Below are 13,463 nucleotides of genomic sequence, written 5' to 3'. Positions count from 1 at the left end.
AGCCACATCCCCATCCCTATTTTGTATTTTATTTAGAGACAGGGTCTCACTGAGTTGCTTAGTACCTTGCTTTTGCCGAGGCTGGCTTTGAACTCACAGTCCTCCTGCCTCAGCCTCCGGAGACCCTGGGAGTACATGTGTGGGCCACCTCGCACCATGCCTGGCCTCCCTGTTATATTTTTGCTGGTGCTAACCACTATTCGTTTTTCCCTTTTGCATATCAGTTGGGACATGTGTTAATCATGAAATGGAATTATACTACAAATACACTTGGCTTTCTTTAATACCTGTATTAATATATCTTGAGTATCATTTAGTAGTGTGCCATTTTCTAGTACTATTAAAACACTGTTTAAATGGTATTTATTTTATTTTGAACCCAGGGGCACTTAACCACCCAGTCACATCCCCAGCCCTTTTTATGTTTTGAGTTAGCTTCTCACTGAGTTACTTAGAGCCTTACCAAGTGACTGAGGCTGGCTTTGAAGTTGGAATCCTCCTGCCTCAGCCTCCTAAACTACTAGGATTACAGGCGTGCGCCACCACGCCCTGCTGAAAGGTATTTTAAGTGGCTCATCATTTAGATGTGTTCAGTTTTATGTATTCATTCCTCTAAGGCTACCAGTTTAGATCTAAGAAATATTTATCCATATTTCTTATTCCTTTCCAAAGTCAAGCCCCAGACAGCCCCACTGAGTCAGGGACACCCATTTTAGAGTTTTCCCTTCTAAGGAGAGTTGATCACCTTATGCTCTCATCAGTAGTTTAGAAGAATGTGCAGCGATGGCAGTGCCAAGCACTTAAAAATCCTTGTTGATCTCTTAGGTGAAAAAGCCCGATAGTCCATATGTATGGGCACGCTAGAAGACTCAGGGCTTTGCATGTTGAATAATCTTCCTTGGTGGCTTTTGAAATAGAGGTCATCTGTTCCCTGTTAAAACAAAACAAAACAAAAATGATTTCCAACTCAGATTCCTTAGAACGCCCTGGATTTCCAACTTAGATTTCTTAGAACGCCCTAGTCCCGGGCTCTCTCACATTGGGTGAGCAGGCTCAGCTCCCTCTGGGAAGTCCTTTGCAAGTTCCTGGCGTCCTGCTGGCGCTCTCTAGTGGCTCTATCCACAACTGCAGCCCCCGGGCCTCCCCTCTTCAGAACAGGGTTCTTCTCTGTGGGAAGCCCTGGACTTTAATTGCAGTCAACAATGTGTGACCTGTTTTTCTTTCTGGTTGTGCAGCATTCAGCCTTTCTGGTTGTGTGGTCTTTTTCTGTCCTTGTCACTTTGTTACTGGGGAGGAACTGAGGGCAGCAGATCAGCTCTCACCCAGTTATCTTTTTTTTTTTTTTTTTTTTTTTTAATTGGACTGAACCTAGGGGTGATTTACCCTCAGCTACAAGCGCAGCCCTCTTTATTTTTTTATCCAGAGACAGGGTCTTGGTCTCCCTAAATTGCCCAGGCTGGTCTCAAACTTGCAATTCTCTTGTCTCAGCCTCCCCAGTAGCTGGGATTATAGGCGTACACCACTGTGCCTGGCTTCACCCAGGTATTTAATGAGGACAAAAGTTGGAAAAGATGCTTCAGTTGATCCTTAATTTCATTCCAAAATCGTTGAGTTCTCTAAAGTCCTTTTATAAAGAGGAAAGTTTAAGTAAGTAACGTAATTAAAATTAATTTCATGGCTGATTGTCAAGGGGATTCTGTTGGTGAACCTGAAATCATTTAGCTGTAGTTAAGGACTCTTGTTACCCTAGTTTAGCAGAGTGAGGAAATACTAAATCCTAACATGGACGCCCTCTAGAAAAGAAGGTACCTGTAACTTTGCTGAAAGGACAAGAGCAGAACTTTGGAAAGCTAAAGAGTTGTAGCCTCCTATGTACACCCCATTCCCCTTTCCACACTCCCCCTTTCCATTAGAACTTGTTCCAGGTTATAAAAGTAATATGTAGTTATTGCAGGGAAAAAGACTGAAAGTCACTTTCTTACACTCAAAGATGTATTTGATATACATCAAATGAGCATTTATATAATTTTGTGACTATCTGTGTATGTATATCCATAACTGTAGCATACATACATGCTATATACTCCCTTTAAACATACTTAAATATTTTCCATGTCACTTATTTTTGTTGTTGTTGTTGTTTATGGAACTTTATTTAATTAATTAATTTTTCTGTGGTGCTAAGAATTGAACCCAGTGCCTCACACATGCTGGGCAAGTGTTCTACCACTGAGCTACAACCCCAGCTCACTTAATTCTTTTGAAAACACACACACATACACACACACACACACACACACACACACACACACACACACAATCTTTTAGTGACTCTGTAATAGTCCAACATGTTTATGTGCCACTATTTATTTGATACAAGTTGGATATTTGATTAACGTTTATTTTTGTTAAACTATTAGAAACTCTCACGTGGATATCCTTTCAATAATCTAACTTTGATAATTTCCATAAGACAAATTCCTCAGGCAGAATTTTTTGGGGGTAAAATTTAAACAATCAGAACTTTCTAAGTTCTGTTGATATTTATTGGCCAAATTTCTCTCCTTAAAAGTGTATTCCAGTTTCTATCATCCCCCCCAGAGGGCAGGAGTATTTGCCTGTGTCATTACTAATATTGGGTATTACTGTTCTGTTTACCTTTGCCAGTCTGATCGGAAAGCGCAGTATGCTGTGACTATTACTTTAGTGTATGTGTGGTGCCTGAGATGGAGCCCAGGCCTCGTGCATGCTGGGCAAGCACTCTGGCTAGGCCCTACCGCCGAGCCATACCCCATTCTCTATTTCATTCAGTTTTCAGACTTTAAAATCATGTAGAAAGCTGAAGATTTCCCTCCAGTTATTGGTCTTCACACCTCCTTTGTGGTTTGTCTTTTCTCGTTCTTTGCCCGTTTTTCATATAGGGCTGTTCATTGAGTTATTTGCATATTAAGGTCAAATCCTTTTCTGTCATGTAGTGCAGGTGTTTTCTCTAGTTTGACATCGTCTTTGGTTGTAATGTTTCATCTACAGGGTGTGTGTGTGTGTGTGTGTGTGTGTGTGTGTGTGTGTTTAGAACTATAGGAAAGTAGGGTGGGAAATAACCCTTAACCTGTCACCCAGATCGCACAGACATTTATACATTGCCGTTTTGGTTCTATATGTTTATATAAAGGATGTAAAATATTGTAGATGATGAAAATTCTCTTGCTTCCCCTTCCCATCCTATCCCTTCCTTCCCTGGGGCAGTAATGGTAGAACTGAGCATGGCACCTACCAGTTCCAGTTTTCTTATTGTTTCACAGTATTGACGCACAGCTGTCAACAAAACACATCTAATGCTCGTTCATACGTGTGTGCTTGAACTTTCAGATGTACTGTCATATTGATGTATGTTTGGAAAATTTGCCTTATTAGTAATTGTTGTTCAGTTAATGATACGTATAGATCTATCCTCTTCACATTGACTGTTGAGTAGTATCACATCCATCGAGTATAATTTCAAATTCTTCCTCAGTTTATTTATCAATTCTTCTATCTTGGGAAACACGGAAGACACTTTTAGTTTTTCTGTAAGCAGTTTTGCGTGAACATCTGCACATATACCTGCTTTTGCACATGGGATCTTCTCAAGGGCAACTGGCTACAGGTTATACAGATCTTGAGCTCTGTTGGCTCTTGACAAATTATTCCCAGGTGGTTGTCCCAATGGACCTTTGCACCAGCATCACCATGATATAGTGTTGTTGGATTTAGTCATTTTTGTCAAATGGGAGTGACATAGAACCCTGTGGCTTTAATTTGCATTATTCTGATTGCTGGTGGGGTAGAACATCTTTTTATTATGTTGTAGATAATTAAGTTTTTATTACTAACACTGGCTATTGCCCAAGGTTTAACAGGTTTTCTCTTCTGTGCACTTTCTCTTCCTGTCTTTTGCTCATTTTCCTCATTATACTCTTTTTTTAATGGATTTGTTAGTATTATTTGTATGACATATATAAAGACTTTCATACAAAGATAAAGAATCATTTTTTACATGATATGTATGTGTATATATACATAATATATGTAGAAAATAATTGTATATGTACATTTATACATACATATGTGTGTATATATGATTATTATTATTTTTTGGCACTGGGGATTGAATTCCGGGGCACTTTACCACTGAGTCCTTTTTATTTTTTATTTTGAGACAGGGGCTTGCTAAGTGGCTGAGGCTGGCCTCGAACTTGTAATCCTCCTGCCTCAGCCTCCTGAGTCGCTGGGATCACAGGAGTGCAGCACACGGCGCCTGGCTGTGTTTTAGATCTGAATAGGTATTGAATGTAGTGTACGCGCTGGTGGTTCCAGCGTGATATTTCCTGCACCGTCGAGATCCTCACCAAACCCTTCCAGTGTGGAGCTGCCTGGAAATTAGTGATGCCCTCAAGGAATGCAGCCTCTACTTAGAGTATTAAAAGGTTCTCTGGGAACTGGTAGCAGGGTTGGGAAATATTGAGGCAACCCTTGACCTGACAACAGACACCGCAGCACAGAAGGTCTGCAGGCTGAGGAAGGGCAGGGCCTTCTACGTGGTGAAGTACGGGGCCCTAATCCACCTGAAGGTGTTCGCTTTCGTAGTGAAGTGTGTTTCCTCTGTTATGGCTTGTCCTCCATGTGGATGCTGTCAGGGTCCTGCCTGAGCTCCACCAAGCCTTTGTACCTGTCCCTTCTCCATCCGCCTGTGTGGCTGTGTCTGCTCAGGGCAGCACGAGGCAAGGGAAGTTTGCCCAGGATGTTTTCTGTGCCTCATTGCTGACAGTATTTGTACGTTGGAGATTTTGTTTTCATGTTGTAGGCACCAGGCTGCAGGGGCTTGATTTCATTCAGTGCTGAGAATTCATTCAGTGCTGGAAATGCACCCAGACCTGCCAGCACAGCTGAGGAGCCATCTGGAGACTCCACACAGGCCATATGTACCTGCAGCACCATTGTGTTTTCTTTCTTTTTCTTTTTTGGTACCAGAGGTTGAACTCAGGGTTGCTTAACCACTGAGCCACATCCCCAGCACCCCCCCTTTTTTTAATGTTTTATTTGAGACAGGGTCTCACTAAGTTGCTGAGGCTGGCTTTGAACTTGGAATCCTCCTGCCTCAGTCTCCTGAGTCGCTGTGATTACAGGTGTGTGCCACTGTGCCTGGCACCATTGTGTTACACAACATTAAAGCGATTGTTAAGGTATGTTTGTCTTGTCAGTGTTTTAGCCTCATGGAAACTGAAGTCACATTGAAGGAGTCAGGGTGCTTTTGAATTTTTCCCACTCCCACCCACCACATTTAGATAAAAAGAAAACAAAACACTCGGGCGTGGTGGTACACCCCTGTAATCCCAGCAGCTCAGGAGGTCGAGGCAAGAGGATCGTGAGTTCAGAGCCAGTCTCAGCAATGGTGAGGTGCTAAGCAACTCTAAATACAATACAAAAAAGGGCTGGGGGATGTGGCTCAGTGGTTGAGTGCCCCTTAGTTCAATCCCCAGTACCACACCCCCCAGCAAAGAAAGCAAAACAGTCCTTCCAACTGTGTGTGTTTTCTACAATTCAGGCAAAAGAAGAAATAAAGTTAACCAATTTGTAGGACTCCCTGGTAGGTTGTCACAAGCATCCCCTGGAGGACATGTCAGTGGCTGTCATAAATGCTGGTGGAAAACGGCAGCTTCATAAGATACTGTTACTGGCACCCCACTTCAGTGTGTGCCTGTGTCCTCCCATCACTCAGGGTTTCTGACTTCTTTCTAAGCAGAGAGGAGGTCCTAGAAGGTGGGCTTAGGGTGATTCCCTCAGCCGTCAGGGCTTCACACCATATAACATCTTCCAGGGGACCCTTCCTTTTGGCCTCAGCCTGCCCATGGCTGAGGGTCACGGCATCTTGTGGTAACTGGAAACTTATTGGCAGATGGCATTTCCTTTTTTTTAGTGTATGTGTGTTTATTCCTGCCTTTTTGTTGTTGTTAATAAGGTACCACCTTTCTTTTCACTCTTTTTTTGGTACCGGGGATTGAACTCCGGGGCCCTCGACCACTGAGCCACATCCCCAGCCCTATTTTATATTTTATTTAGAGACAGGGTCTCGCTGAGTTGCTTAGCACCTCACCGTTGCTGAGGCTGGCTTTGAACTTGCAATCCTCCTGTCTCAGCCTCCTGAGCTGCAGGGATTACAGGTGTGCCCCACCTCGCCGGCTCTTTTCACTGCAGTTTAGCATTTCCCTTTATGCCATCTTTGTATTTTTTTCTTAGGCCGGAAGCTGAGAGGAAAAGCCTTTTATTTTGTCAATGGCAAAGTATTTTGTGAGGAAGACTTTCTGGTGAGTACGTCACCCAGCTTCCCCTTCCTGGGCTGGCCAGAGAGACACAGGGGGCAGGATCCTAGACAGGCCTGGACGACAGCAGGTGGTTTCTCTCTGCACTGTCCAGCTCTGTTGGGAAGCTGCACTGCTGGAGAGAGAGGCCCTGTCTTCTGTACATGCCAGGGTGGCCCTTGTACCCGAGGTGATGCCAGGGAACTCCTCTTTGAGAACCTCTGCAATTAGGAATTCCAGCTTTTTACATAAAGCCTGGCACACTGTGAGTACCCCGCCCAGCTGCTGTTTGGGTGGTGGTATTAGTATTTGTAGTGGCTTTTGTGGCAGAGGATAGCATATGACTCAGGGCACAGCTGTGTTGTCCTTGGGTAAAGTGACAGATTCCTGCCCAGAGTGATACATCTTTCTTGGAAATTCCTTCTGATTGTCTGGCCTGGTGGGAAAGTGGCTGATTCATGCGCCCAGGCTGGGTTTAACTTTCTTTTCCCTTTCCTCTGCAGTACTCTGGTTTCCAGCAGTCTGCTGACAGGTGTTTTCTTTGTGGACATCTGATCATGGACATGGTGAGTAGGATCAGCCAAACCAGATCATGGCACCTTGGGAGGAGGAGGCAGTCCGGGGAAAAAAGAACTTAATAACTGAGCACAGTGCCTCTTACCTTGACTTGTGGCTACAGCTGGCTTTATTAAAAGAAGTCCCAGTAAAGTGCAGCCTGCTTCCCTAATAGAACCCACACTGTTGGCTTGTGTTTAGATTTGCATCTTTAATCATTCAGACTGTACCACGTTGCTTCTGATCTTGTTCTCTCCTCCATTGGATCACGTTGACTTCCCTCTGATTTCTCTGACCTGGTGGCATTTCAAGTACATGGCAAATGCAGCCTGGTTTTACTGCAGAAATCTCAGCCACCTTGAAGTTGAGGGCAGAAAGTGAGATGAACAAGGTTGTTTTTTTCCCCTGTATTCTGCCCAGCTCAAGCCACTAAGATGGGTTTTAGGGCGTGTCATTAACTTCCCAGACAGTAGAATAAGGCCCTGTTTGTATACGTTCCATTCCTTGCTTAGCTGCCGGCTCTCTGAGGTTGCCCTGGCCTCAGCGTTTTTGTCTCTTTAGTAAGGACAATTTTTCCCTATATAGTTGGGTAGTGAAGTTAGGGAATACAGGGATTGAATTGTTCACCTTTCGAAACCTGCCTTTAAGAATTTCTGCTTTCCTCGCGTGCACAAGGCCCTGGGTTCAATCCCCAGCACCGCCCCCCCCCCCAAAAAAAAAAAAAAAGAATTTCTTTAATTTGCTGATCACACAAAATGATTGTATAACATACTTTTAGCTGGAAATCATTAAATTACTCTCTAATGATTCATTAACTCCATTCGGGAGAAGAGAATTGCCAATTGTTACATTTTTTTAAACCTTTTTATTGAGAAATAACTCAGAGTGAAGGGTGCAAATTTTGTGAGTGGCTGATGAGTTTTTTACATGTGCACCTTGCCCACATAACCACCACCCAGATCAAGATACGTGACATTGTTTGAATCTCTGAAAGTCCTTCTTGCCATCTTCCACTTGACATCCTGTGCCACAGAGACTGCTGTGTGGCTTCCATTGCCATTAATGTGTCTTGCTGGTTATGGAACGTCATAAAAGCATCATCATAGAGCATAGAGGCTTTTGAATCTGTCTTTCCTCACTTAGAGACGTGTTTTGGGTCCTTTGTGTATTCTTGTTGCGAGGTAGAATCCCATCATGTGGAATTGATGGGAACTGGGGTGTTTACCTTTTTTTGTCTGTTTACGCATGAAGCTAGTGGAAACTCTCTTGTGCATCTTTCATGGATGTAAACACTCATTCTGCCGGTTATATACAACATTCATAAAGCAACAGTGAACAGAGCCCTTGGATGCCTGTGGCCATCCAAGTTTTGATAGATTGTAGCAGAGTTTAGCCTGCTTAGTGATGTCCTCACTAGTAGCCAGGGCCTCCCTGGGGAACATGGCCCTCTATTTCCGCAGGGGGAGACAGGCCAAAGCCATGTACCCTCCCTATTGTCTTTCCCAGTTGCCTGCCAGACTCTATAGGGCTCCATTTCTTTTGCTGAATTTGTTCTTGTTTTTAGAGTTCTTCTGGCAAACCCACTGCATATGAGTACTATATGAGTACTATATGCATATGAGTACTATTTATGAGTACTATAATTTCCTGTTCCTACTTCTGGTTGTCCTAAGACTTACTTGGGTCTTTAGTTATATCACTTATCTATTGCTACATAATAAACCACCCAAAACTTAGTGGTTTAAAACAACAGTGATTTATTATTTATCATGATACTGAGTCAGGAATTAGTTCAGGGCTCAACAGGGTGATTCTTCTGCTTTCTGTGACATTGGCTGGGATCACTTATCTTTGTTCAGCTGTGAGGACAGTTGAACTGGAACCTCTGAGGTGATCTCTCGCTTTCTAAGCTACTCTCCCTGTGACTTCTAATCTTTCTGTAGTCTGGTTCAGGCTTCCTCATACAAGGTAGAGGAAGCAGAAGCTGCCACTTCTCTTAAGTACCAGACTCAGAAATCTCAGGACATCATTTCTTCCTCATTCTTTTGCTCAAATAAAGCCACAAGGCCAGTTCTGATTCAAGAGAGGGGACTGTTCTCCATTTCTTAATGTAAGGATTGACCTGTGCATCTAGGAAGGGAAGCACTTGATTTTAGGAGATGATCTCTAACCTAGGGGCTAATGGAAGTTGGACCTGCAGTCTTCCAGGTCCTCTGGAAGACTCAAAAGCTCTGGGTGAACATCTGTTTGGTAGTAAGCCTGGATTTAAAAGACAGAATCCTTGACTACTGCCAGGAATTTTAATAACACACTAAAAGATTTTTTTTAGATACCACTCTTGCTTCTATAGCAGAGCTCAAATTGTCTAACTCCGTAAAAATTGTCTGTTCAATTTAACAAAGGGGTATATTCTGGAATAGTACATAGTCCCACATACCAGAATTATTACACCTAGCCAGGATGGAGCAGTCTTGCTTTAGGCACATTGTAGGTTCAATTAATTTAAGGTTCTCTTTCTGCCAAGGTAGCATTAGACTGGGAGGAAATGCATTCCAAGGCCCAAATTGCCAAATGGACTTTGGAAGCCCAGCAGTTGTTCTTCCTCTTTGGCAGTTTACTGTGAATTGAGAGGGGCCCAAGGTAGTAAAACCCAGGAAGGAATGAGGAAGCTTGAAAGCTGAGCTTTCAGAGGCAAGCCAGGAGAGCACAAGGTCCTCCTCTTGCTGCTCTGGCTAGAGCGTGTGCAGGGTAGAATCATCTGCTTCCAGTGCAAGGAGCTGGACGGCACGATTCTCCCAGTGTCCTCAATGACCTCCTAGTCCCCTTCCTTCAGCCTGCGCGAGGCTTCCTACGCGGCTTCCACTGCTAGGGATGGATGGCCGTCTGTACATGCTCTATACATGGGTGTTTGTAGGCTCCCCTGCTCATGTAGATTCCACAGCTGGATTGTTTTTGCTGTTTTGTGACCCAGGTAATTACAGAGACAAATCTCTATCGATACAGTGAAGATGCTTTCAATCATAAATTATAGGAGAACACAGACTCATTTTAACTCGAACCAGTGATTCTTATACTTAGCTTGCATCAGAATCAGAGTTTCTGATTTTAGAAAGTCCAGGATGGTGTCTGAGAATATACATTTTTACCAAGTTCCCAGGTAATGCTAAAGCTTCAGGTTCAGGGACCACACTTGGAGAACTACTGACGTAGCAGTGAGGTTTGGAGGTAGGCAGTCCCAGTGTGAATTAATTCAGCTACTCACTGATCTGCCCAAGGATGTTCTTTCCATACCCCTGCTCCTTCCCTTGCTGGGTCCTGGTTTCAGGATGGCTTTAGCAGTTCCAGGTGTCATATCCAAAGCAAATGATGCTGAGAAGAAGGAGGTTTGCCGGTATTTCTCTTCACTGCATTTAAAAACAGCTGCCACCAGGGGACTTTGCTTATTATATTTGGATGTGAGATAACAGGGCTTGAGTTGGGGCTTCTGGATTATCATACTGCAGAGTCACAGTCACATGTGAGGAGCACCCAAGAAGCCAAAGTTAGAAGGTTTATTCCCAAACTGCCATTTTCATGTAGAGTTACCTTTCATTTTCTCAGGTACTGGCTGGCCACTTCCCAAATTGGTGAAAAATCCTTCTGGGCCTCAGCTTTGCATCATTTCCTGCTTCTCTTTGGTGGCTTTTGGCTCTGGGATTGGCTCAGCCCTATCACAGCACACCTTTCTAGGAAAGAGCTATGAAAGAGTTTTCTGCTCTGGGTGAGGATCAGAAAGGAGTCCCCTTGATTCCCTCCCAGCTCAGCAACCCTGAGAGGTTGCAGGAGAATTCTTGTGAATCCGCTCCTGTCCATACATCTAAACAGACCGGCCCTGCTATCCCTGTCTTCCCCTGATCTCTATCCAGATGAAACTGGGGGGACCCCGTGTCATGCTGGGTGACTGCACATGTGACCCTCTGTCCAAAGCACTTCTCTCTGTTCCACTGTCCTTTCCTTCCCTGGAATCCCACCAAGTCTTGGCCTCTCCTCATTTGCACCCCCAGATCCTACAGGCCCTGGGGAAGTCCTACCATCCTGGCTGTTTTCGCTGTGTGATCTGTAATGAATGTTTGGATGGGGTGCCCTTCACCGTGGACTCAGAGAACAAGATCTACTGTGTCCGGGATTACCACAAGTAAGGATGGAGGGAGGAGGTGGGCCACATTGACCTCAGCAGAGGCTGGAAAAGGCCATGTTTGCAGCTGCTTGTAGCACTTGTCCAGAGTCAGCAAAGGCTTGATGGCTTTGAGGGTACAGCATGGGCCCCGGGAGGTCAGTAGATGCCTGCAGATAGGAACTGGTTGAAACGTCATCTTTAGTGAAAAAGTAGAACAGTGACAACAAACCCTGTAATCAGCCTCCTGGTCTCAGGAGGATTCCATCAGGCCCTGTGGCTTCAGCTCTGTCTGACTTCACTAGGTACCAAGTTGGGTTGGTTCTACCACCCTGGGTTTGCCTGGCCTCTACGAGGCCTCCCAAGGGGAGCAAGAACCAAGTTATTCTTTATCCAGTCCTTGTTATAGCTGGGAACAATCCCAAAGGATGTTCCAGAGAGTGAGCCAGGCTCAGTCTTCAGGTGAGGGCCAGAGGGATGTCCCAGGGGAGCATGGGCAGGAAGCAGCTCTAGGCAGCCTCCTGGTGCCAGCCTTATTCTGGGCCTCGCCTTCCAGACATAGCACAAGTACATTTTTTGGCTTCTTTGTTTCTCCCCAGGGTGTTGGCCCCCAAGTGTGCAGCCTGCGGACTTCCCATCCTTCCACCTGAGGTAAGGTGCTTTCTCAGACATGTTTCTTAGGGTCTTCTAAGACCTGAGCATCCCCTTGGGGTCAGTCACAAGATTCTGTGTCCTCTTCTTATACCTTTCAAAATCCCAACTCTGAGATAAATAACATTGCCCCCCTTTTTCATGGGCTGGCTTTCCCAGCTTCCTGCCCTTCTTGTGCTTATTTGTCCCTACAACCAGGTCAAACTCTCCTACTTGATACTAACTCTTAGATTAGCAGATGAGCAGGAAAGCTTTTTTTTTTTTTTTTTTTTTTTTTTTTTGGTGCTGGGGATTGAACCCAGGGCCTTGTGCTTGGGAGGCAAACACCCTACCAGCTGAGCTACATCCCCAGCCCGGAAAGCTTTTCTCTTATTCATTAAAAAAAAAAAAAAAAAAAAAATGTCCCTGTTGGCCTTTTTATTCTCTGTTGACTCTGGCACTCCAGAAGGTGATATTGGCCCTTCTACTTCTCCCTCATCAGCTAATTCTTTTTCCTTCAAGTGTTAGTCATCACTGCTGATCTGTTTCCTTCTCAGAAGGCCTCCCACTTGTTACCCCAGGACACTCTCTGCTCCCTACTCCATGGCCTGTGGCACACACTGGGCCCCTAACTGGCCTTTTCCCCATGTCTTGCTTTTCTTGGTGCCCAGGGCTCAGACGAGACCATCCGTGTGGTGTCCATGGACAGAGACTACCATGTGGAATGCTACCACTGTGAGGTAGGCCCCTCCATGTGGCCCCCAAGCCCATCTCAGAAGTCCAGGAGGAAAGTCTCTCAGGTTACTGGAGAGTCACGAGGTTATGGGTAGGGTCTGCCCTCCAGAGCTGATGTCAGGGCAGGATGCAGGTGCTTGGGTGTGAAGGCCTTGATCATTTTTTGCACATCTAGAACTGGCAAGTCCTGAAACTGAAGCTGCCGTCCCTGGTGCTGCAGACCTAGGAGGGTCAGGTGGAGTGTGTGTGTCAGGTTTTGGGTGGGGACCCAGTCATCAGACAGATGTATGTTTGGGGGAAGAGACTCCCTCCCCTCCAGCACACAGGCCGTTTTGTCTGCCAGAATCTCCTGTCTGAGCTCAGCCCTGGAAATCATGAAGAAACCCCTCTTGGAAATAGGCATGTCACCTGGTGCATATGCAGGCCAGTGGGGCTCACCTGCCCCATGTCACATGCCAGGTCGAATGAGCCACTAGTGTGCCTCATGATTGCCAGGGAAGCCAGAGGTCACCCCTCACCAGACCCTGTGAGGCGACAGTGGAATTTCCACCATGGTTGAGCGGATTCCCCAACAGGAGATGGGGTGCATTTTGTGATGTTGTAGTTGGGGAGGGCAGGGAGGATAGGTGATACGTACTGAAGAACTGAAGGAGTACGTGGGACTCCTGGCCGATGGTACCCCCAGTCCCTGGAGAAGAGGGTGAAGATGTGTGCTCAACCATACTCTCTGTACATCCCAGACCAGCACTGTCCAGTAGAGGTGTAAGTGCCACAAATTCAAGTTGGATATATCACTTCCGTTTCCCAGTAGCCACATTTAAAATGTCAAAAGAAATAAATGAGATCAGTTTGTTTTTTTTTTTTTTTTGCGGGGGGGGTGGCAGCCAGTATTGGGGATCAAACCCAGGGCCTCATGCTTGCTAGGCAAGCACTCTTACCACTGAGCCATATCACCACCTCTGGGATCAATTATTTTATTCAAGCTAGTGGATCCAGAACATTACCATTTCAATGTGTAGTCAGTATAAAAAGTTATTCACAAGATATTTTTC

At 45.1% G+C, this 13,463-nt stretch overlaps 1 protein-coding gene across 1 annotated transcript in view; it reads left to right on the top strand.

Moving 5' to 3' along the window:
- The window catches only part of LIMD1 (LIM domain containing 1), a 58,656-nt gene that overhangs the window by 41,260 nt on the left and 3,933 nt on the right, over window positions 1-13,463 (top strand). Inside the window, exons 3-7 of the mRNA XM_079115454.1 lie at window positions 6,277-6,344; window positions 6,842-6,904; window positions 10,937-11,067; window positions 11,646-11,697; window positions 12,348-12,416. Coding sequence (XP_078971580.1) covers window positions 6,277-6,344; window positions 6,842-6,904; window positions 10,937-11,067; window positions 11,646-11,697; window positions 12,348-12,416 — 383 coding nt within the window. The remainder of the gene's footprint in view (window positions 1-6,276; window positions 6,345-6,841; window positions 6,905-10,936; window positions 11,068-11,645; window positions 11,698-12,347; window positions 12,417-13,463) is intronic.

This window comes from Sciurus vulgaris, assembly GCF_902686455.1.
Source record: "Sciurus vulgaris genome assembly, chromosome: 16".
Lineage (NCBI taxonomy): Eukaryota > Metazoa > Chordata > Mammalia > Rodentia > Sciuridae > Sciurus > Sciurus vulgaris.
This window is presented reverse-complemented; position numbering and strand designations above follow the sequence as displayed.